General features: G+C 45.2%; 1 protein-coding gene across 22 annotated transcripts in view; it reads left to right on the forward strand.

Annotated features, from left to right (window-relative positions):
• Positions 1–24,311, forward strand: part of LOC135093175 (sodium/potassium/calcium exchanger Nckx30C-like) — a 352,301-nt gene that overhangs the window by 230,990 nt on the left and 97,000 nt on the right. For 9 of the 22 annotated variants that reach the window (XR_010263241.1, XR_010263240.1, XR_010263243.1 and 6 more), the window contains one exon: positions 6,715–7,646. Coding sequence is in view for 3 of the 22 variants with exons in the window: in XM_063992125.1 (XP_063848195.1) it covers positions 6,786–7,646 (861 nt within the window). In the remaining 19 variants the exon portion in view is untranslated. Of the gene's footprint in view, positions 1–5,077; positions 5,196–5,688; positions 5,711–6,714; positions 7,647–24,311 lie in introns of those variants that run through there. The other 13 variants (XM_063992114.1, XM_063992121.1, XM_063992118.1 and 10 more) reach the window with 9 other exon arrangements.

Here is a 24,311-nt window from a genome sequence, read left to right on the forward strand (position 1 = left end):
TGTCGGACAAAATACACTAGGAAAACTAACCATATCAAGAAAGAGAAGGAGGGGAAGCAGGAGGAACAGGAGGTGAATGAATCTAAAGAAAATAAGACAAGAATGAAAAGCAGAAAGAAAAGGTCAGACAGCAGAAGTAGAGCCTTACCATTACGCGAACCAACCACTTAAAGCAACGACTTCTTGGTAAAATACTCGTGTGTGTGTGTGTGTGTGTGTGTGTGTGTGTGTGTGTGTGTGTGTGTGTGTGTGTGTGTGGCGTAAAGAAAAGATCACCTCTCTGATACGATCCTCGACAGACGCTCGCAGGATCTACAGAAGGTCCTGAAGTGCACTTTCTGATGGCGCTCCCTCCTGCCCTTTATTGTCTTAGGCTTTTACTGCAAGGGACACGGAGAGTGGTGAACCTACTCCACACCTTCCCTTCACGTCCGTTCTTGAGTTCCGTCCCTCTTTTCTCCCTCTCACCTTTCCTCTCCCCCTCAATCTTTCTCACCTTCCCCACCCAACCCTCCTCCCTGCTCTCTTCGTCCCTCCCTCCCTAGCTGCTTACATTTCACCGAGTGTTTGCTCACGTTCGCTTTTCCTGAGTCTGTGGTCTGGAACAAGATAATGGTGTGGAGAGACGGATGAGGAGGTCGGAGGAGAGTGAAGGGCGTTCGAGAACAACTGGAGAGGATTTTGTTATTAAACTTTTTTGTGTGTTTTGGCGGGAGTGATTGAGGTGGCGCCGTGTTGTGGGGGGCAGCGGGGGAGATAGTGAAATACGACAGGGTGTAACCGCAGACTTTTACATATTTTTTTCTGTGTCATTCTCTCTCTCTCTCTCTCTCTCTCTCTCTCTCTCTCTCTCTCTCTCTCTCTCTCTCTCTCTCTCTCTCTCTCTCTCTCTCTCTCTCTCACACATCACACACACACACACACACACACACACACACACACACACACACACACACACACACACACACACACACACACACACACACACACACACACACACACACACACACACACACACACACACACACACACACACACACACATTTTTAACACAAATGGAAACACACTTTGGGCATCGTAGTAAATACAAAGGAAGAGAAAGACGCCGCCTCTTAAGCGCCACACCACAAAAAGTCCGGACCCGAGCAGTGATTCCCAAATGCACAAGCCAATGCAGTTTATGAAGTGACCTGATAACTTTGTGTGTTTTGCAGCGTTTTATGGTTGTGTTTTCCTGTTCCCTTGCCACTGGGGGTCGCAGTATTTGTCTGGCGTGCTGTCATACAAGTGTTTCGCGTACAGAGTGCGTTGGTGTTCCCTTAAGGGTCAACAGTTACGTGTTGTGCGTTGTCCTGCCTCGGGACTCTGGACTCGGGCTTTATTCAGGAAATACTGTTGCGTTCGTGTTACAAAGCATTACCAGACAAGGATCACTGTATTATGAGTGAGCCAGTTAGTTTTTTGACATTATTATTCCCCTATTGGATTAAGCTGTGAATATGACAATTTAACCTTACTTTTATTCATCATTGTTGCTTCCTCTCTTCCTATATCGCAGTTTCGCCTTTGCTTTTTTTTTTTTTACTGCTCTATCGTTCCGAGAAAGGGATTAAGAGGCGGAACACTTGGTATTCCAACATCTTCTCCTTAATCTCACTATCTGCAGTCCCCATCTTTTCCGTGCCTTGATGCCTTCCATCTCACCATTTACATCTGCTGTACAACCTCCTCCCCGTCCCATACCTTCCCATTACGTATTACCAAATCTCCCTCCCAGTATGTAATGTTCTACCTAGCTAAACCTTCTCTCAGCCTCCTGCCACACCAAAGCCCTGCAACATACACAACCCTTTTCCCTTCCTGCACCATCCCATTACCCATTTCTGTATCGATCTATGCCTTTCTGTCCCTATATGAAATTTCCTAACTGACTAACCTTCCCCTTAGATTCCTGTCACACTTAAGGCCTCCTGTTAGTCGCCTACACAGAGTTGACGAGCACTTCCCCAGTCCTCTCACGCACGAATTTCAAGTTCTTACGCCCACTGGCAATTCCTGCTAATCTTCGCGCGTCCTCCGTCTGGGAGAATAAAGATTGCCAGATAGTCTTTATATTCTCGTGAAGATAATGACGCAGATTTCTTTTCTTCTTTATTGTCGTTGTGTTGTTGTTGTTTTTTTTTCTTGTTCTTGTTCTTGTTCCTGTTCTTTCTTCTCCTGGTTTCTTGTTCTTCTTCCTATTCTTTTTCTTCTTCTTCTTCTTCTTATTATTATTATTATTATTATTATTATTATTATTATTATTATTATTATTATTATTATTATTATTATTATTTTTATTATCGTTACTATTATTATTATTGTTATTATTATTATTATTGTTATTATTATTATTGTTGCTGCTGTTATTGTTGCTCTTGTTGTTATTATTATTATCATTATCATCATCATCATCATTATCATTATTATTACTATACTATTACTACTACTACCACCACCAACACTTCCTCTATTATTAGCTCTATTCCATCATTAACTCTGGTGTTCCTTGCCATTTACATTGACTATTTTCCCCTCATTATCTACCACCACCACCACCGCCACCACTACCTCCCCCATGTCCTCTCCTCTCCTGTCCCTCACCTTCACACTCCCGCCCCGCCACTTCGCACCCCGCGCATCCAAACTCCACTTCTGAGCCATTGAGGGAATCAGTGTGCCTTCCACGGGGACCTAAGCGTTGGATATTCTCCTCTGACAAATTTTAATCCGATTATGATCTGGAGAGAACTTTGGAGGTGGAGGCTGGAGATGGAGGTGGATCACGAGCGGGAGAGAGAGAGAGAGAGAAAGAGAGAGAGAGAGTACTTTCACTTAATCTATCCTTTTCTTTTCTCTTTTGTCCATTTATTTTTGTAGATGTATTCATTCTTGCTTTTCTTTTTTTATTTTTTTTTATTGGTTTCACTTAAGGATTTGTTCATATACGTCTATTTTTTTTTTTTTTTTGTTAATTATCTCCCTTCTTTCCTTCCTATTTTCCTTCCTTCTTTTCCATTTTCTTCTTATCCTCGTTTCTCCACCCATCCATTCTCCTTTCACGTCATATTTTCTTCAATCTGCGTCTTGTTTTCATTCACACATTTTTCCTTTTTTTATATATTTTCTCCCACCTTCCTTCCTCCTTTGCTTCTTTTCCTTTTACCATTCTTTCTATCCGTCACTTCACTCCTCTTTCACGTCATATTTTCTTTACGTATCATCCTGCTTTCGTTCTTTTTCTTTCATTCTTTCCTCTCCATCTTTTTCACTTCCTACTAATATTTTTCCTCTACTTTCTTCCCGAGAGAGTTTTTTCTTTTTTGCGAGAAACAAACAATATCTAGTAGTAAAATCTCTCTCTCTCTCTCTCTCTCTCTCTCTCTCTCTCTCTCTCTCTCTCTCTCTCTCTCTCTCTCTCTCTCTCTCTCTCTCTCTCTCTCTCTCTCTCTCTCTCTCTCTCTCTCTCTCTCTCTCTCTCTCCGTACGGTCAGTGGAAAAGAGTCAGATATATAGCAGAGGTAATTGTTCAGCTCGTCTATTGTTCTTGTTTTGTATATTTTGGTGTTTTCATTGTTTCGGGACCCGCGGCATGCGCTCGTATAGAAGCAGTATTTATATTTCTTTTTGCATCTGTCGTTTTTTTCTTTTTTTTTTTTTAGAAAGAGAGAGACAAATTGACAGAATGGCTGATGAAGTTTGAACAGAGAGGCTGGAAACTGTCAGGTGAAGGTTATTTAAGAGGAAAAGTGTGTGTGTGTGTGTGTGCGTGAGAGAGAGAGAGAGAGAGAGAGAGAGAGAGAGAGAGAGAGAGAGAGAGAGAGAGAGAGAGAGAGAGAGAGAGAGAGAGATTAAAACGGACAGGCAGGCAAAAAAAAAAAAAAGCAGACCATTAAAAAAGACCTCAGTGACCCTCAGATCGTCATAGAGCTCTCCAGCAGCAAAACAATATCTAACCCCAGGAGACACGCAAAAAACATAGCAGTTAGCATTGAATATTCCATCAGTATCTCCCTCCCGCCTGGCCCCGAGCTGGATTCCTCTGTCCCCTTCCCCGCCAACCAACCAACTTTTCGGCTCAGTCTTATCTCCTGGGCATTATCGATTGAGACTCCGACTAATCTTGGGACTTTTACGACTCTGGGAATCCTAAAGTATCGAGTAAAGTAAAGGGTGAACAGAAATATTTTACCAGGATTCCGCACCCGATAATCACAAAATCTGCTGACGTACAGTTTTGCTTCTTGTAAGTTTGTCTCGCGCATAGTTTTCCGTGTGATTTGAAAATTTCTCTTATTGGATTTTTTTTTTTTTTTTTTGTCTCTGCTGGTGTGAGTTATCGTGGTAATTCTGAATGGAGGCTGGTGAAAGGGTGGAGATTGGAAGGTATTGGTGTTGAGTTAACGTGGAAAAATGAACAGCATTAGCGGTGAAGAGATAGCTGGATGGAATAGGTATTGTTGGATGTTGTATACTGAGACATGTGGATGAGACGCATGTGGAAGTAAGGGAAAAAAGAAGGAGTGGAACGATACCAAAAGTGAGGGTGCAGTGGAAGTGAGTAATGGGAGAGGAGACGCAGGTGGAGCCAGTAGAGTAGAAGCCCTAGTTGGGGAGCGTGAAAAAGGAGCATGTGGAAGTGAAGGAATAGAAGTGGAAGGGCACCAAAGCTCCATGGTGTAGTGGAAGAGGCAGGAGGAGAGGAGATGCTGGTGGTGTCTGTAGAGTAGAGGCCTTGATTGTGTGATGAGGAAAAAGTGCCAGTGGAATCAAAGAAATAGGAGTGGAAAGGCAGCAGGAGTTCGTGGTATAGTGGCGGATCAGGAGAGTGAGGAGTGGGAGAAGAGGCGCTGGTGGTGGCGGCGGCGGCGGAGTCGTGGCATTAATTCCTGTAACATTAATGGCGTAAAGCTGCCTTGGAATTAAATAAAGCCCCACAGACCCCATGCAAGAGCGGGGATCCAGAATTAGATAGGTTTTAGGTAAGAGGGTATGATGACCTTGGGGGCGAAAGCGATTGAGGTGGTTGATCAATAGTGATGACAGTGCCATAGTTGCTAGTGGTTTGGCCGCTCAGTGGTGCCGGTGCAGCCGCCTCGACAGTACCTCGCCCGCCAGCTCGCTCGCTCTCCGGCCGTAAAGGACAGTGCCGCTAGGTGAGGACAGTGACTTTGTGTGTATGTGTGGATAAGTGTTTGTGTAGCTGTGGGTGTGTGGGTGTGAGTGTGTTTTTGTGTGTTTGTGTGCTTGTGACGGGCGGGGAGACTGGTGGTAAGGTGGATACGTGTAGAGTGTAAGTGCGTTGTGTGTGTGTGTGTGGGTGGGTGGGTGGCTGAGTGGGTGGGTGGGTGGGTGGGTGGGTGTGTAAGTGAGGGAAGGTATGTTCTGGAAAGTGCACATTTCTTGATACAGTTGCTGATTGTGCTACGAACACTGAAAAAAATCTGTCAGAAAGTAGGTCAGTAGTGATCTTTTTTATCGACTCTACGTGTGTGTGTGTGTGTGTGTGTGTGTGTGTGTGTGTGTGTGTGTATGTGTGTGTGCGTGCGTTGTGGTAGCGGTGGTGGCGGCAACGGAAGCACTGCAGTGGCCACGGCGGGGAGGTGACAGTCTGGTGCGGGAATCAATGAAGGTGTGATGTGTCGCAACAACTGGTGAACAGCAGCGAGCAGTGAGTGGCGGCAGTGTGTGAGGGGCGCAAGATGGGGCGACAGCTGGGCGTCAAGCGAATGCCACCACCCTGCCCTGGAAGAACTGTGTGAGGCAAGGAGGAGGCGTTTGGGAGTGTCGGATTGTCAGAGAGAGAGAGAGAGAGAGAGAGAGAGAGAGAGAGAGAGAGAGAGAGAGAGAGAGAAACGGTCCATAAACGCCAAAACGATAACTGTCGTGGCATAAAGTGAGGCAGTTTCCTAAAGGACAGTGTTGCTGGTGGACGTTTCCATCACACTAAGAAGACTACTCGTTTGAAGACCGCTAGAAAATAGTGCTGCTGTGTCAGTGAAGAATAAGAATATTGCATTTCTTACGTGAGGCTTCGTGGAAATCTGTGGCAGAGTTTCATAGAAGTGCAATGGACGAGTTTGCTGAGGTGCGGGTGACGTAACTGTTACAGCGACGTTATGACACTTTAGGGATTTTCTAACATTCGAAGGAACAAAAGTAAAATAATATGTGTGCTGGACGTGGAATAATGGCTGTAATTGTAAATAATAAATAACGCTACTGACCCTCATCGGTGAAGGGGGAGGGAAGGGGGACTCGGCCGCCGCAGCCTACCACCACCCCCACCACCACCACCACCACCACCACCACCACCACCACCACCACCACCACCCACCCGTCCCCCTCCATCCACCGCCAGTTGAAAGGTGTTGTGCTGCCTGCTGGCTGAAAAGTAATCAGGTTATCATAAAGAGCGCACTTTCATGTTTGTTTGTCTTTTCTTTACTGCATTGGACGCTAAAGTTCAGTATAAGATTTCTTTCGCGTGTTGCTTGTGTCGATGGCAGCCATCGTATGGCCGGGTGGCCGTTCCCTTTGCATCGCGGGGCTACAAGATAAATGAGAGGCAAATGGCCCACCAGTCATAATTCATGGTTGTTTGTCTACAAGCCGCGCCGCTGCAGAATGCGGGCCTCAACTCATTTCTAACTGGTGTTTTCTTTCTCCTTGCAGGACATGATGGTGAGAGCACGCCCGGCGGGGACGTATCCTCGTCTCCAACAGTGACCGCCGCCGCCCATGCAATGACAGCCATTCCTCGAAACGCGCCCCTCCGGCGGCGTCGCCGCTGGCACGGCCTGCTGCAGCTGGGAGGGGTTACCGTTTTCACCTTCGGCTTTGTGGGCGCCGCCATCTTGCTGCAGGGGGCGCCATCCCCACCCTACGCTTCCCGACACTTATCCCCTCGAAATATCCGGCTCTCTGCGGGTTCAAGATCCCTCCTCCAGGCGACCTCAACAGAGCAGAGTGAGGTTCCTGAGACTTCCCCCGAGCCCGCCAATGAGTCTGCTCCCGCCGATGACCCGCTCTTCCCGCCCGACCTCTTCACGCTGGAAGAGCGGAGAAAGGGCGCCATCCTGCTCCATGTGCTGGGCATGATATACATGTTCGTGGCCCTCGCCATCGTGTGCGACGAGTTCTTTGTGCCCGCTCTTGACGTCATCATAGAGAAGCTGCAGATCTCAGAGGACGTCGCCGGCGCCACGTTCATGGCCGCTGGCGGCTCTGCCCCGGAACTGTTCACGTCCGTCATCGGCGTGTTCATCAGCTTCGACGACGTGGGCATCGGCACCATCGTGGGCTCGGCTGTGTTTAATATTTTGTTTGTGATCGGCATGTGTGTGTTGTTTTCCAAGACGGTGTTAGACTTGACGTGGTGGCCGCTGTTCCGCGACGTGACCTTCTACAGCATAGCGCTGCTCATGCTGGTGGTGTGCTTTTTGGATAACAATGTGTACTGGTACGAGGCTCTCGTCATGTTCCTTTTGTACATTGCCTATTGCCTATTCATGAAGTTCAACGCCGACGTTGAGCGCTTCGTCAAGAAACACCTCAACCGCAACAAGGTGACCCGCGTCTGCTCCACCGACCAACTTGTGCCAAACGTGAGTACCGCCTCCCTCACTGCTCCGTGTACCTTGCTGCCGTGCCTTGCCACCCTCATGTTCCACACAGTGACTCCGGCAGGACTGCCAGTAGACCGGTCCATCATGGCTTAGTGCAACACGCTCACTCTCCTCCCATGGCTGTCAGGGCCAGGGAGGACAAAATTATCCGTTGTGGAAATATAGACACTTTTCTGCCATAAGACACCAGAAAGACATCCAATATCACATTGTTACAAACACTGCTTGAAGGAACCCATGGTAGTTAAGCTGATCTCAGTCACACCGACGATCGGGATCAGGTTTGTCCCTCGCTTCGTTTTGACAGTATTAATCTTCCCCTACAAAGTTGTTCCAAATCGCCGCGTCCCAAACCCACCAACCGCGCCGCTCCTCCGTCATTCACGACACCCATATCCCCGACACATTACCCCTAACACCTGTACCCACACTTAAGATGCGCAATCGTCTGCCTAACATATTAAACCCAATGTATAATCACAAACACTAGCATCGCACTAGTAGTTCCGTTCGTCCCTTCACCTTTCCTGTTCCCTTCCTGTCCCTATCGCGTCCCTTCAGCACCCGGTCATGCCCTAACGTAAAGTCCCCTGCAAAGTCTAGCTCTCCCTTATGAGGCCAACGTGGCGATCGACTTACTGCTCGGATTAGGAAGTCGTCATAGAGAATACTGTGTTCTCATTACCACCTACATTCCCTCACAGCCGCGGGTCAGCGTCTCGCCCCGCCTCGTGCACACCAGCTTGGGTTCACCATCTGATTTTACTCTGATGGGGGATAAGTAACATGGGACGCCTCTTAGTTCATAGGGTTCGAAGTTAAAACTATGGAAGAGAGAGAGAGAGAGAGAGAGAGAGAGAGAGAGAGAGAGAGAGAGAGAGAGAGAGGGGGGTTAAGAGGCATAAGGGATCGTGTTTGAAGTTCGATGATAGAGAACTTAAAGGAAAAAATAAGAAAAAGTCTTTTAAAAGCACCCAAAACACTTAACCTGAATGCACATGAAGCTTTTTTTTTCTACCTTCCTTTTCTTTTACTTTTTTCACCCTCCTTTTTTTTTACTTTTTTTTCACCCTCTTCTTTTTATTGAGCTTTGAAACATAGTCACTGGGGTTCCTTTACTCGCCTGACCTTGGCTTTCCATTTCTCTTTGTCCGAGTCACGCGTCCTAAGCCAGTGTGATGAGTAGTAGCAGCAGCGGCAGCAACCAAAGACCTGGAGGAGCAGTGTGGTCAAATGAACTTCTGATTAACGTGAACACTGAAGGAGGGAATCGAAATGTTATGCTTTTTCCTCCCACCTTTTCTACTTTGTGTTTTTTTTTTCTTTTTTTCTTTGCTTGTTTATTTTTTTCTTAATTTTCATTCTGTTTCTCTATTCATCTTTTCTCTATGCATAACCCTTTTTTTTACCTCTTGTACTATTCTCTCTCTCTCTCTCTCTCTCTCTCTCTCTCTCTCTCTCTCTCTCTCTCTCTCTCTCTCTCTCTCTCTCTCTCTCTCTCTCTCTCTCTCTCTCTCTCTCTCTCTCTCTCTCTCTCTCTCTCATTTCATATTTTTTTTCAGTCCTATTTCTTTTCCCCACCCCTCACACCTATCTTCCCTCAACCCCTTTTCCTCCATTCTATCGTCTTCATCCTCCTTTATCTCCCTATCGTTCCCTCCTTAACCCTTTTCCTCATCTATCGTCCTCATCACCTTTCCTCCTCCTATCTTTTCCACTCTCTCTCTCTTTCTCTCTCTTTCTCTCTCTCTCTCTCCCTTCACACAACCTCGGCGGCGGCAGCACCAGCTAATGACTCCTCTGGAAATAGCCTGATATCGCCTTCCCCCTCCCTTTCGATCAAGCGGCCTCCCTTCGCCTCTTCAGCTCGCCTCTTCCATCTTCACCCTCCCTCCGTCGCCGCCTTTCCCTCTTGTGAGTTACAGCTTTACCACCGGCCCCTCGCATGTGTTAAGGCCGGGGGCGAGGGGGAGAAGGCTTGCTGAGGGAAGGAGAGGGGAGAACAAGGGCAAGCGCTCTGGGTAAAGGGGATAACGCTACACTCTTTTATTCGCTGTATAAGACGCGGCACGTGGGGATGCTTCTGTTTAGGTGTTTTGTTTTCAAGAGGAGGAGGAAGAGGAGGAGGAGGGAATGATGGCTGTAAGTCTAAAGTAGGATAACAGAGGAAATACTTGAGGTTATGGCTATCTTTTCAGTAAGTGTTTAACATTTTTTTATATATATTTTTTTTTCTCCTTGATGTACGTAAAGAGCAGGTGTTTTGAGAAGTATGGCATTTCGTTGCTTTATTTCAGTAACGCTAGACGATTCGACTGAGGAGTAATTAAAACAACACGCACTGGAATATTTGAACCGCCTGATTACTGTTCTGTCAGTGGCTTTATTTTTCAGAACTATATTATAAACTCTATATCTGAGGTTGACGTGGTTAAGGGTGTGAATGACGTGTGTGTGTGAAGGTGTGGTGCTTTGTCTGGGCCGCTCCGTGTGAAATTGCCGGTCTGATATACAGGTAGATAGACACTCTAGATAAATTTGCAATAGACAGTTTTATTACTATAGGCAAGCCATATAAAGTACTCAAAGATGTATTCCTCATTCTTATACATGAATATCTACGTAAACGACACAGAGGAATAATGAATAAAGTTAAATTAAAGTGAGTAAATCAATGATGGTGATGGTTTCCCTGGTGTTGATGATGATGATGATGCTTAAAATTCCAGCTGACCGAGTCTTCAAACACACGAAATAAACACGGAAAGTTCGGACAGAAAAGTGTGAACAAAAATAATTGGAAACAAGTTCAATTATAATTCATATTTCAATAGAGCGGTTTATTGAGTCTGATCGGGAGGGCTGAAAAACACCCGAGGCAGAGAGAGAGAGAGAGAGAGAGAGAGAGAGAGAGAGAGAGAGAGAGAGAGAGAGAGAGAGAGAGAGAGAGAGAGAGAAGTGGGCAGCGGCCGAGGACATCAAAGGGTGCAGGCGTGAGGATGTTTTTCACCTCGAGGCCTCAATTGCATTTGTGGTTTTCAGAATAAAAGAAAAAAATATGACAGGGAACGAAAAATATATAGAGAAAAATTCACTTTTAATTAATGATAACACAGCGCGATTTTATTTATCTTTCCAGTGTGTGTGTGTGTGTGTGTGTGTGTGTGTGTGTGTGTTGATAAATGGAAATTGGAAGACATCAATAAGGGCGACCTTGACGTATCGAAAGGTGTGAAAAACAACTTAGTGGGTCACGGAGGAGTGGACGGCGGAAAGGGTCTGGGAGGGGAGGGAAGGGGGCTTAATGGGGCGTAGAGAACTTAGGAGAGAGAGAGAGAGAGAGAGAGAGAGAGAGAGAGAGAGAGAGAGAGAGAGAGAGAGAGAGAGAGAGAGAGAGAGAGATTAGAATATTTGTCGAAGAAAGCCCCTGTGATGTGAAATAACGCACACACACACACACACACACACACACACACACACACACACACACACACACACACACACACACACACACACACACACACACACACAAACAGACAGTTACAGCCACTTAATTAAAAAGATCGAGCATCCTCCTTCTCCTCTTCCTCATCCTCCTCCTCCTCCTCCTCCTCCTCCTCCTCCTCCTCCTCCTCCTCCTCCTCCTCCTCCTCCTCCTCCTCCTCCTCCTCCTCCTTCTTCTCTTCCTTGTCCCTCCGTAGCAGTAGGAGGCATTCAATATGTAAATAATTGGTTGTTGCTACGGGCAGCCACTCCTGTTGACCAGCCCAATATGGTGGTATCGATCCTCGCCCCGCCTCCTGCTGCCTTTCTTCATCTACCTTTACCTCTCTCTCTCTCTCTCTCTCTCTCTCTCTCTCTCTCTCTCTCTCTCTCTCTCTCTCTCTCTCTCTCTCTCTCTCTCTCTCTCTCTCGTTTTCGTTGTCTATCTCATGATTTTTTTGCAATTTTTTGTGTCTTTTTAGCTTCCTCCTGCTTTTCCTTCTTTTTTCTTCTCCTTTTTAATGTTTTCTTGTTTTTTCCTTCCCTTTTATCGCTTCTACTCACTTTTCTTGATTCCTCTGACTGTATCTCCCTTCATTTCGTCTCCATATTTTTACCCCTTTGTTTTTTAATTCATTCCTCCTTCCTTCTTGTCTCCATCTTCCATATTCCTTTATCTTCATTCTCTCTTTCTTTCTCTCCCTACTTCTCTTTCTTACCTCTTACATCTCTCCTTTCACTCTCTCCTCTCCCTCGTTTACCTCTCACTCTTTTTGTTCTTCCTCTTGCGTGTAGCACTTGCCTTCTTCCATAACAATAATTCTTCACCCTCCTCCTCCTCCTCCTCCTCCTCCTTCCCTCTAATGTAGCTTTTTACTTCTCTCCTCTTTCCTCCTTTATGTGTCCCCTCTCTTCATCTTCTCTCTTCCTTTCCTTATTTGTTGTTTTATTTGACAGCTCTTTTCATCTTCTCCGTGTCTCATCTTCCTCCTCCTCCTCTTCCTTCTCTTTTTTTTTTCTTTCCCCTTCCCAACAAGTCTTTCCAATTATTAGCGTAACATTAACATATCGGGTCATTTCACGTCCTTGTGTGTGTGTGTGTGTGTGTGTGTGTGTGTGTGTGTGTGTGTGTGTTGCCCTTGTACCTTTTATATGCTTTTGTAATTAACATTATTTGTATACGGTTACATCTCTCTCTCTCTCTCTCTCTCTCTCTCTCTCTCTCTCTCTCTCTCTCTCTCTCTCTCTCTCTCTCTCTCTCTCTCTCTCTCTCTCTCTCTCTCTCTCTCCTTTCTCTCTCATTTATCAAAGTATCAGTTTAAGTACTGAGGGAGTCGCTACTGAAGGAGGTGGAGGAGGGGGAGGAGGAGGAAGAGGAAAGGAGGAAGAAGAGGGAAGGGGGAGAAAGAGGGAAGGAGGATAGGTTACTGCTGTTGGAGGAGGAGGGAAAGGAAGGTGGAGGGAGGTTGAGGAAGAAGAGGAGAGAAAGGAAGGTGAAGGGAGAAAGAGGAGGAGGAAAAGAAGAAGAAGAAGAAGAAAAAGAAGAAGAAAAAAAGAAGAAGAAGAAGAAGAAGAAGAAGAAAAAAAAAAAAGAGAAAGGAAGGTGGAGGAAGAAGGAGGAGGAGGAGAAGGAAGACTAGTGTTGTCGAGACTCGGACCCTTCAGGTAATGACGTGGCCAGGACGTGACAGATTGGCAGGTTTGCAAGGAGGACGAAAATGATCAGCCTTATGGAGGTAGACGAGGGAAGGAAGACTGAAGGAGGAGAAGAAGAAGAAGGAGGAGAAGGAGGGAGAGTGCTCAATACCCGTGGAGTGGAGCATGGGACTTCGGGGACAGCGTAAAAGTAGGAATGGAGAAAGGAGAAAAAGCGGAAGGAATGGAAGAGGAAGCAAGGGATGAAGGAAAGGAGGGAGTGAGAAATATGAAGAAGAGTAAGAGGAGTGTTCAATATCCTTGGAGTGGAGTGGAGGAATGAAGGAAAGAAGTGGAGGAGAAGGAGGAGGAAGAGGAGGAGGAGGACAACCATTTTCTCCTGTGACATCGATCTGACGCAAGAGGTTCAAGTGGTCTGCGTAACACTTCGTAGTCCAGTTTGATGTAAAAGAAGAAGGAAAAAAAAAACTGAGATGGTGAACACTGGTAAATACAAATTGTTGAGTTTGAGGTAAAATAAATAAAAAAATAAATAAAAAATTACCTGGGAACGCGAAAGAACTAAATACTAATAAGAACAGAGTGTGTTGCGTCAAGGTGTGTTGTGTTGTGCTATGCTGGAGTGCGTGTGTGTGTAGGAGTGTAAGGGTGTTTAAGTTGTGAGTGTATCTACCAGGTACTTGTATTGTATAACCAGACAGGCGTATATGTATGACAGCATGTGTGAGTTAGGTGTTAGTAGAGTCAGGTGTATGAAGTAGTCGTGTGGGTAGCTAGACAAGCGTGTGAAGCAGGTGTCTGTAGAGGTAATCAAGTGTGAGACAGGTGTAGATCTAGTCAGGTGTGAGGCAGGTACGACTTTCACACGACAAGGTAATGATGTAGATGAAGAATACTCTCTCTCTCTCTCTCTCTCTCTCTCTCTCTCTCTCTCTCTCTCTCTCTCTCTCTCTCTCTCTCTCTCTCTCTCTCTCTCTCTCTCTCTCTCTCTCTCTCTCTCTCTCTCTCTCGCACCGTAAAAGGCCCGAAGCGTGATTTTGACACAGACTTTATAACATTTAACATAATCCGTTACTTCATTTTGTCTCATTTATCCTTATATTTATTTCATATTCTCATTCCAATCGCTGGCAATCTCCAAAGAATGCCCCGTAAATATCCAGGCGTTGATTGGCTGGGAGTGTTGTCACCTGCGCCAAATGACTCCTAAAGCGAGCCGAGTTACGCTTTTACTGCCTGGGATTGTTAACACCTGCGCCGAATGACTCTGAGGGTGAGCCGATTTACGCACTTAGAGAAGAGGATCTTAAGAGAGAGAGAGAGAGAGAGAGAGAGAGTGTGTGTGTGTGTGGGGGACTGGTAAAGATTTTTATTCCTTCTAATCAGGGAAAGAATTTTTACTTCTCTCCTTCATCTTTCATCAATTATTCAATACGACATTCCTTCTTCATCAATTGACGATCTTTTCTTTCTTCCTTCTTCCTTTTCTTTCTTCCTCTTTTCCTTTTATTCTCTCCGCTCTCCATCCTTCCGTCCTTTCTTCATCGTCTTCCTTCCTTCAATCATCCCTCGTTATTTTATTTATTTTTCCCTTCTTTTATCTGTCATTCCCCTTCAGTTTGTTCTTTCACCCGTGTTTTCTATTTTTTTTATCTTTGTCTCCTTTATCTTTATTCTTTTCTTGAGTTCCATTCCTTTTATTCTTTTATTTTATTTTTATCATTTTCTGCAAACGTGTTCTAATAATATCATCTCTCTCTCTCTCTCTCTCTCTCTCTCTCTCTCTCTCTCTCTCTCTCTCTCTCTCTCTCTCTCTCTCTCTCTCTCTCTCTCTCTCTCTCTCTCTCAAAAACAAAGAAAAGAAGGAAAGAAAGTAAGAATAAACTGGGATGTAAAAAAGAAAGGAAATAGACAACAAGAGAGAGAGAGAGAGAGAGAGAGAGAGAGAGAGAGAGAGAGAGAGAGAGAGAGAGAGAGAGAGAGAGAGAGAGAGGTGAATAGTTTGGAGTCAGGGGAGGAGGAAAGAGGAGAGGAATGTAGGAATGAAGGAAAGGTTTTGCAATCGTCCGAACCTTGTCCAATACTCCTCCTGAAACCCTCTCCCCCCAGACACACCCCCCTCCACTCGAACCCACACCCTTCCCACACTCCTTTACGCCCATGCCCTCCACACCCACGCCCACCCACGCCCGCCCACCCTGCTCACTCTCAAAACCCCTTGTCCTTTGATGAAATAGGGAGCACGTTACATAGCTCAGTGGCTTCCTTTCCTCGCGACGTAGCAGAGAGAGAGAGAGAGAGAGAGAGAGAGAGAGAGAGAGAGAGAGAGAGAGTACTGGGATTCTCATGTACTGTTTTTTCTTTTCCCTCAAAATGGTTTTTCTTTTTTTCTCTCTCTTTTTCCTTCCTTTCCTCGCGACATGGCAGAGAGAGAGAGAGAGAGAGAGAGAGAGAGAGAGAGAGAGAGAGAGAGACGCTATGAAACAGGTAGTGGAATGTGCGAGAGCGGACAAGGCGAGGTATGAGTAGAATGTTATAGAGAAACTATGAATTGATTTAAGATTTAGATCCTTGAAGGCGCGTGGAGGGAGAGAAGAGCTGAGATGAAAGGAAGGGAAAAAGTTTAGGAGAGAACGGGAGGAGAACGAGTAGGAGAAGCAGGAAGAGGACGAGTAGGAGAAGCAGGAGGACGTTGTGGAGTTGGAATGTAAGCTGAATAGAAATGGGAAGAGAAAGGAGGAGCATATGGGAGTGAAAAGAGAAAATGAGAGGACGAAGAGTGAATGCTAGAAACACGAAAATAAAGGTGAAAAAGAACGTAGAGAGGAAGGAAAAAGATAAGAGGGAAAGGAGGAAGGGTGTGTGGTGAATATAAATGGGGGAAGAAGTAGGAATATATGCAAATGAAGAAAAGGAAAGCAAGGAGTGAATGTAGAGAAGATGAGAGGGTGAACAGAAGTATAGAGAAATAGAGAAAACGGAGAGAAGAGGAAGAGAAAGGATAAATTCATGGGGAACTGAAAAGGAAGAAGAGAATTGAAGATGAGAAACAGGAAAAGGTAAAGAAAATTAAAAAGAAAGAGAAGGAAAATGGAAGAGACCTTGATGAAAAGAAGGAAAGAAAAGTCAGAAGGAGAAGGGAAAAAAGAAAAAGAAAGATGAAAGATAAAAAATTAAAGACAAAGAAGCGAGAGAGACTGGGATGAAAAGAAGAAAAAGTGAAAAAAAAAACGAAAAGGGAGAAAAGAAGGAAAAAGGAAATTAAAAAATAAGAAATAAAGGGAAAGAGAACGAAATGTGGGAGGGAGTGGGATGAAAAGGGGAAGGAGTGAGAAAGTGAGAGGCAAGGTGGAAAGGAAGGAAGGGGAACAAAATCGTCTGTCTCCTCCTTCCCTTCGCCGCCTCCTCCAGGTTTTGTGTTCCGCGGCAAGACTTGACAAAATAGCAGGACAAAATAAGACCAGTGGTTATTTCCTGTTTCTGTATTATTTCTTTTCATTTTCTTTGTTTTTTTCTTTTCTTTAGTTTTTTATTTCCTTCCATATTTTTTTCTTATTTCTATTTAATTCTTCATTTTATTATTTTTCTTCTTTTTCTTTTCTCTTTCATGCTTTAATTAGTTTTCTTCTTATTTATTTATGTTCTTGTATTTTAATTCTCTCTCTCTCTCTCTCTCTCTCTCTCTCTCTCTCTCTCTCTCTCTCTCTCTCTCTCTCTCTCTCTCTCTCTCTCTCTCTCTCTCTCTCTCTCTCAAAGCGCATCATCATTTCGAAACGATTATATAATTATCACTGAGTGTAAATTTATTTCCTCGTCACTTCTGTGGTCTGTCTTTCCCTTATTTATTTACTCACTTTCTCTGGCACCCTTTATCCTCCTCCTCCTCCTCCTTCTCCTCCTCCTTCTCTGCCTCAATTAACCACGATATCCGTCTCTCTGTCGCCACTAAAGATAACCCTCATCCATCACGTGACACTTCTCCATATCGAAAAATAATTCAATTATCTGAAATTCCCCAGTGATTTTTTTTCTGACCTCTAGGGCAACGTGGGTCTTTGGAGGCCTCCGGGGAACTCTGGATTACTCTGAGGCGGAGGAGGCGGAGGAGGCGGAGGAGGAAGAGGTGGTGGTGGTAGTGGTGGTGAAGAGATGGTGGTATTCTGGCGTGAAATCTTTTATCGCATCTCACTGGCCTGGAAGAAAGTGGGAAGTGTGCGAGTTTTAACACACACACACACACACACACACACACACACACACACACACACACACACCTACATACAGACTTGACCTTTCACTTTTTTTCGTCTCCATTCTCTTTTATCATAGCTTGTAGTGGTAGTAGGAGGAGTAGTAGTAGTAGTAGTAGTAGTAGTAGTAGTGTTTGTTATTGTTGCCTTAATAATAACAGTAGTAGTAAAAGCAATATCTTCCCAAAGAATCTCCCTCATTCTCAGCTTCTCTTCGTTATTTTGTGTTCGTTTCCTTGTACACCATTGAACGTAAGCAAGTGAAAAAATGAAAAAAAGAAAATTACGTACCTTTGACTTATCTAGCTGCAGTTTAGACACGAGAAAGCTAATTGAGTGTGTCCAGTAGCATGTGGTAGAGGCGGAGTTCACTGGCCGGCCTGCTGACCTGCAAGACTTAATTGATAGAATACCAGACAGAATTATTACAAATTTACTATACACTGATAAATGATCTATCGCATGCAGGTTAACTAAACTACTACTACTACTACACTACTACTACTACTACTACTACTACTACTACTACAACAACATATTGCGCTATTCTGTTCATCCGATTCTCCCATTATCTAACTTTATAGATTAGCCCTGCCCTCGTTTCTTTCCCGAGACAGCTGATTGGTTGAGTTGGAGTGGAAATGGGTGGGGATTATCTGCCAAGCTAGTGTGAACGAGTGAAAGGCTTTGTGTAAATCGGTATCGTTTTGTTTCGTTGTCTTTTAGATGATTGGTTCATTAAATTGCAAGGATGTATAAATAGTCTCTCTCTCTCTCTCTCTCTCTCTCTCTCTCTCTCTCTCTCTCTCTCTCTCTCTCTCTCTCTCTCTCTCTCTCTCTCTCTCTCTCTCTCTCTCTCTCTCTCTCTCTCTCTCTCTCCATTTATATAAAAGCAAGTCCGTCTTTTCTTGACATTTTTTCGTTTGAGTGTGTGTGTGTGTGTGTGTGTGTGTGTGTGTGTGTGTGTGTGTGTGTGTGTGTGTGTGTGTGTGTGTGTGTGTGTGTGTGTGTGTGTGTCCCTTCATCATCAGCGTCTCCTTTGTCTTCTTTCTTTTCATTTACCTTGTCTTCGCATTTCTCTTCTTCCTTCTTTTTTTCACTTTTCTCTCCCATTCTTCTTTCTCCGATTTCCCGTTGGTTTATTTCATTAGAGATAGGAGGAGGAGAAAGAGAGAAAAAGAGGAAGATGATAGGAAATGATGAAAACTACAGCTAGAGAGAGAGAGAGAGAGAGAGAGAGAGAGAGAGAGAGAGAGAGAGAGAGAGAGAGAGAGAGAGAGAGAGAGAGAGGAGCTGATTGTTCTCTTCTCTATTCCAACTTTACTCGTTACTGTTCGCTCTACAACTCTTAATACTGTCTGATCCTGCTCCTCCTCCTCCTCCTCCTCTTCCTCCTCCTCCTCCTCATCTTTCTCCTCCTCCTCTTCAAGTCTTCCTCCATCATTGTTTCTAGGTTACCTTCCGGTCTTCCTTCCTCTCCTCCCTTCCATCCCCTCATGCCTTCCCCTCTCCTCATCCTCTTCTGTCCTCTCTTGTCCTCATTGTTCCCCGTATCATCTCCTTGTACCCTCTTTCCTTCCATAATCTTCCCCTCTTCATCCCCTTCCATCGACTCTCATCCCCTCTTCCTCCCCTTCTATCCCCTGTCATCCCCTCTTCTTCCCCTTTCTATTCATTCTCATTCCTTCTTCTTCTCCTTCCTTGTCAAATAATCCTCTCTTCGCTCCCCTTTCCTTCTCTCTACTCGTCTTGCTTTCGCTATCTTCCCCTCTCTTCCTTCTTCTTCATATTTTCTTCCTCCACTTCACTCTTCTTTCATCCTTCCCTCTTATTCTTCTTTACTTAAACTTTCAACTGTAACTTTTCCTTTCATATTTGTTCTCTCTTTGCTCCACTTCTCTTTCTCTTCTCCTCTCCTCTCCCATGTTCTCTTCTTCTTCCTCCACTTACTCTTTATCACCCTTTCCCTCCTGTCTCTTCCTTTCCCTTCTTTTTCCCCCACGTTTCTCTTCACCTATTTCTTCCTTTCCTCTCTTTTTCTGCCTCTCAGTTTATCTCGCTTCTTGCTTCAAACTGAGGAGCGTGTGTACACAAAATGCTCAAGGGTGTTCTGAAGGCCTACACACACACACACACACACACACACACACACACACACACACACACACACACACACACACACACACACACACACACACACACACACACACACACACACACACACACACACACACACACACACACACACACACAAAGAAAGGAAGGAAGGAGGAAAGAGGAAGCAAACAAGAGGAGGAGTATTTTGGTGTGTCGCTGTGTTAGGTTACAAAGAAGAAGAGGAGGAGGAAGAGGAGGAGGAGGAAGAGAGGAAAGAGGAGGCAGTGTTAGTGTGTATTTTGCAATTTTAAATGATAAGAGTTATGCATGTATGGTTATTCATAAATACGTATACACACACACACACACACACACACACACACACACACACACACACACACACACACACACACACACACACACACACACACACACACACACACACACACACACACACACACACACACACACATATATTAAGATATTCTCACAGAGAGGTTGACCGACAGACAAACAAGCGGTCGATTAAACACACACACACACACGCTCTCTCTCTCTCTCTCTCTCTCTCTCTCTCTCTCTCTCTCTCTCTCTCTCTCTCTCTCTCTCTCTCTCTCTCTCTCTCTCTCTCTTGCCGCACTGCGTTTTCATAGTTATAAAGAACATTCGCTTTTCTTTCCTTCGTTCCTCACATTTCCCTTTCATCAGCCTTCTCCTTCCTCCTTTGCACTACACGCGACCCTTCCCTCATCTCTTCTCTTTTACCTGACTTTCACATTTTGACTCCTTCTTTATGCTCTTCTGTCTCTCTCTCTCTTTCTCTCCTCTTTCTCCTCTTCCTCTTTCTCTTCGTTCTTCTTCTCCTTCTCCTCCTTGTCTTTCACGCTCCTATTCCTTCTTCATTTCCACCACGGCGCACGCACACACACACACACACACACACACACACACACACACACACACACACACACACACACACACACACACACACACACACACACACACACACACACACACACGTCTCCCCCTCACTTCCTTTCCTCCAGTTTTCCTTCCGATTCACACTTCCGCACTTCCTACTCCTCCTCCTCCTCCTCCTCCTCCTCCTCCTCCTCCTCCTCCTCCTCCTTCTCCTCCTCTTCCTCCTCCTCCTCCTTACACTCATCTTTCACCTCGTCCTTCTCATTTGTCCGCACCTGGAAACTACACCCATACACACACACACACACACACACACACACACACACACACACACACAGAGAGAGAGAGAGAGAGAGAGAGAGAGAGAGTTCAGTGCCATTATGCATTTACCAAGGGAACACTTACGCCCCTTGCGTCAGGCCGGGACATTCTGAGGCTTGGGACGCCCTCAGAAGCTCCCTCTTGAGGCTCGTAGAGAGTAGCGAGGACGTGGCGAGAGAAGTAGGTAAAGGAGGAGAAGGAGAGGGAGGAGGAGGAGGAGGAGGAGGGGTTCAACGAGTTCATACTTATTCTCAGTCACTTTCGTCCATATTGGGATGTCGATTCTGTTGACCTTTCGTATCCCGACTCATTCATTCATTATTTAGTTCCTTTCCTTTTCTCGCGATTGTTTTTATTTTCTCTCACTCTCTCTTTCCTTGTCAGTCTGTTCTTCCCAATCTATCCTAAGCTTTATCTTTTCTATTCATCTCTTTACCCATTTTCTTCACCCATAATTCAATCACTTCCCTTTTTTCCCCCTACTGTTTATTTGTTTGTTTATTTATTTATTTATTTCAGTTTGCCCCGCCTTAACCTTTTTCTTTTGTATCCATCTACTGACTTATTTTTTATCTTCACTGTATTCAACTATAATTTAGTCATTTTCCTTTTCCCTTACTGTTTGTTTGTTTGTTTGTTTGCCCTATCTGCCTTTCCTAACCTAACCTTCATCTTTTACATTCATATCTTGATTAATTTTCCATATTGTATTCACTCATAACTTAGTCACTTTTCTTCCTCTCCCTTTTTTTTTTCCTTCCATTGTTTCATTCCTGCCCCAAACAGCCTCGTAAGGATCAGTGGTTTTCTGCTGTTCGTTCATCCTTTTGTGTCAACGCAATGTTTTTCCTCTTCCTGGACTTCAGTCTATGGAATTAATATGTATCCTTCCCCTTACACTTACCTTACCTTACGTTACCGTCTTCCCTGCGTGTCTTGTTCTTCTTATTACCCTCAACTTTCATCATTCTTTTCGATCTGTGGTTATTATTTTTTTCTCTCACCTTATCCTTTTCTCTTCTTACGTATTCTTTCACTTTATCTTACTTTACTTTCGTTCTTTCCTGCGTTCCTTGCTCTTCTCATTATTATCTTCAACTTTCATCAGACTTTTCATTCCATAGAGTTATTACCATTTCTGTTGCCTTATCCTTTCTTCTCTCTTACGCATATTTTTTTTTCTTACTTCACTTTATCCCTCGTCCTTTCCTCGGTCTCTCGTTTTATTACCGTCAACCCTTATCAGTCTTCGATCCTTACCTAACCTTCCTCCTTCCTTCTAATCTTCTATTCCTGTACTCATTACCTACAGACTTCATCAGTTTTCGATCCATAGAGATATTATTACACAGTTTCTCTTACCTTACTCTCTCCTCTTCGTTCTATTCGTCGCCTCCTCCTCTTCTCATTATCTTCAGTCCGCATCAATCTTTTCATAACACCTGACAGTTCCTTAGTGGAGGCGTCGGTCATAGCGGTAATGAGAAATAAACGCTTATATTTACCTCCTCAGAATATAACAGCAACAGTGTCTTCATATCTATAGCAATGAGGTCTCGGGGTTTCAGGAGGCGAGTCTAAATCCTACCAAGTTTCCGGAGGGCGTCGCTGGACCCTTGTGGATCTCAGGGAAGCGGCCCCGGAGCCCATGATAAATTGCAAGGGCTTGTACTGCCGTAGGGGAATGCTGAGTTCACCTACATTCATTTCACTTGAATTTTGAGAGCTGTTTAAATTTCCAACCTGAAGGAGGAAGAAGAAGAAGAGGAGGAGTTAGAAGATAAAGCTGCTCCCAAAGGACTTGGTGGTGGAATGCGACGAGGAAGAGTGAAGGAGGGAAGGAAGAAAGGAGTGAGGGATGGAAGGAGAGGGGAAGAAGGGAGGGAAGCTGATAACCGATAATTCAATATACTGACGAGATATACATTACCAGGTAGTGGTGGTGGTGGTGGTGGTGGTGATGGTGGTGATGGTGGTGATGGTGGCAGTGATGGGTGTGGTGGTGAGGGGAAGATGATGATGAGGATGAGAGCCCTAAAGTTTGTCGATAGCTTGAAATGGTAGTAGCTTCATCTTGACCTTGAGAGAGAGAGAGATAGATAGAGAGAGAGAGAGAGAGAGAGAGAGAGAGAGAGAGAGAGAGAGAGAGAGAGAGAGAGAGAGAGAGAGAGAGAGAGAGAGAGGGGATGGGGGAGTGGAATAGACACACACACACACACACACACACACACACACACACACACACAGACCCTCAAAAGATTAATCGAGGAAGCTACCTGAACATACTTTGATAGATAGACGAACGGTTGGAGGAACACTGCAAAATCACTGCCTTTTCACCTACACAAACCAGGCTATTCATCACCTCGGCTTCCTCGCGTGCCTCGGTAATCGTGAGGAATGGCCCGAGGAGGGAACGGGGCGGCGGGCATCCTACAGCCTCGCACACACTGCCAACCAGGGCCGTAATGGGGATCCAGTCGCCTTTTGTAGAGCGCAGCGTGAACCCAACACATACAAGATTAATGTTCTTGACGGAATAAATGTATCATGACTGAGTAAGAGGAGGAGGAGAAGGAGGAGGAAGAGGAGGTGTTGTAATCTTATCCTCTACCAACTAACGTGTCTCTTTGTCTTTGTTACTTCCTTCCTGTGATTCTCTATGTCTTCCTTCCTTCACGCTCCTTCCCGCTCATCCTCTCTTCCTTTCTTCCTTCCTTCCTTCATTCATTCATTCCTTCCTTCCTTTCACCTCGCGAAGACTTGCCGTGGGATGAATTTATAGGCACGTTGGCACCACCATTTTCATGTAAGTGAGGAAGTGACAAGTTTCTCGACGTGGCGGGGAACAAGGACAACTTTTTCATGGTAATATTGCATCTCTCTCTCTCTCTCTCTCTCTCTCTCTCTCTCTCTCTCTCTCTCTCTCTCTCTCTCTCTCTCTCTCTCTCTCTCTCTCTCTCTCTCTCTCTCTCTCTCTCTCTCTCTGTCTCTGTCTCTGCTCCATTCATGCCACGCGGGGCCGTAAGGAAGCAAGACAGTATCGCCACTATCACATCTGACACAATAAAGGCCGCATCACCCTCTGACAGCCTTTGTGACTCAATTGGGGCGAGAACAGTGGCCGGAACCTGCCGCTTTGTACTCGTGTCTCTCTCTCTTGTAAGGGTGATCTTTCTCACTTTCTCCTCCTCTTCCTGCTGCTACTGGTTCTCTTTCTCCCTATGAGTGTCTCTTGTGATCTGACTGTTAGTTCTCATTCTTCTTCTTTCTCTTGTGTAGTAACGTGTCAGAGGCGGGTAGGCGGTGATCTAAAAGACTGAAAGGGTGTTCTAGTGTAAGGTAAGTGAAGTAAGAACTGCAGGCGGGTTGCAGATCAAGTTTGAGGGAGTGTTTGTGGTTCCTGACTGGTTGAAAAGTTGTGGGTTTTGTTATTTGTGGTGAAATGTTAGCTTGTGTTTTGTTTTTGGAAGTTTTTGTCTCTCTCTCTCTCTCTCTCTCTCTCTCTCTCTCTCTCTCTCTCTCTCTCTCTCTCTCTCTCTCTCTCTCTCTCTCTCTCTCTCTCTCTCTCTCTCTCTCTCTCTCTCTCTCTCTCTCTCTCTCTCTCTCTCTCTCTCTCTCTCTCTCTCTCTCTCTCTCTCTCTCCGCTTCCTCCCGCTTCACCACCTCTACTTCCTCCTCCATCTCCACCTGCACCTCCTCAAACTCCACCTCAAGCCTCACCCTCCACCTCCACCACCACCACAGCCTCCACCTCGCATCCGTCTCTTTCTCCAGTTCACTCTGTCTCACTCCATAAAAGGCACCGCGTTCTTCACTTTCTGGCAGTGAAGGCAAAGTTGTGTCGTCCGTCTGGCGTCCGTCGTGCCTCCCGTGACGCCGCCTTAATCAGCCGCCGCTCTCTGCCTCTCCCGGC

The sequence above is a fragment of the Scylla paramamosain genome, chromosome 42 (genome assembly GCF_035594125.1).
Source record: "Scylla paramamosain isolate STU-SP2022 chromosome 42, ASM3559412v1, whole genome shotgun sequence".
Taxonomy (NCBI): domain Eukaryota; kingdom Metazoa; phylum Arthropoda; class Malacostraca; order Decapoda; family Portunidae; genus Scylla; species Scylla paramamosain.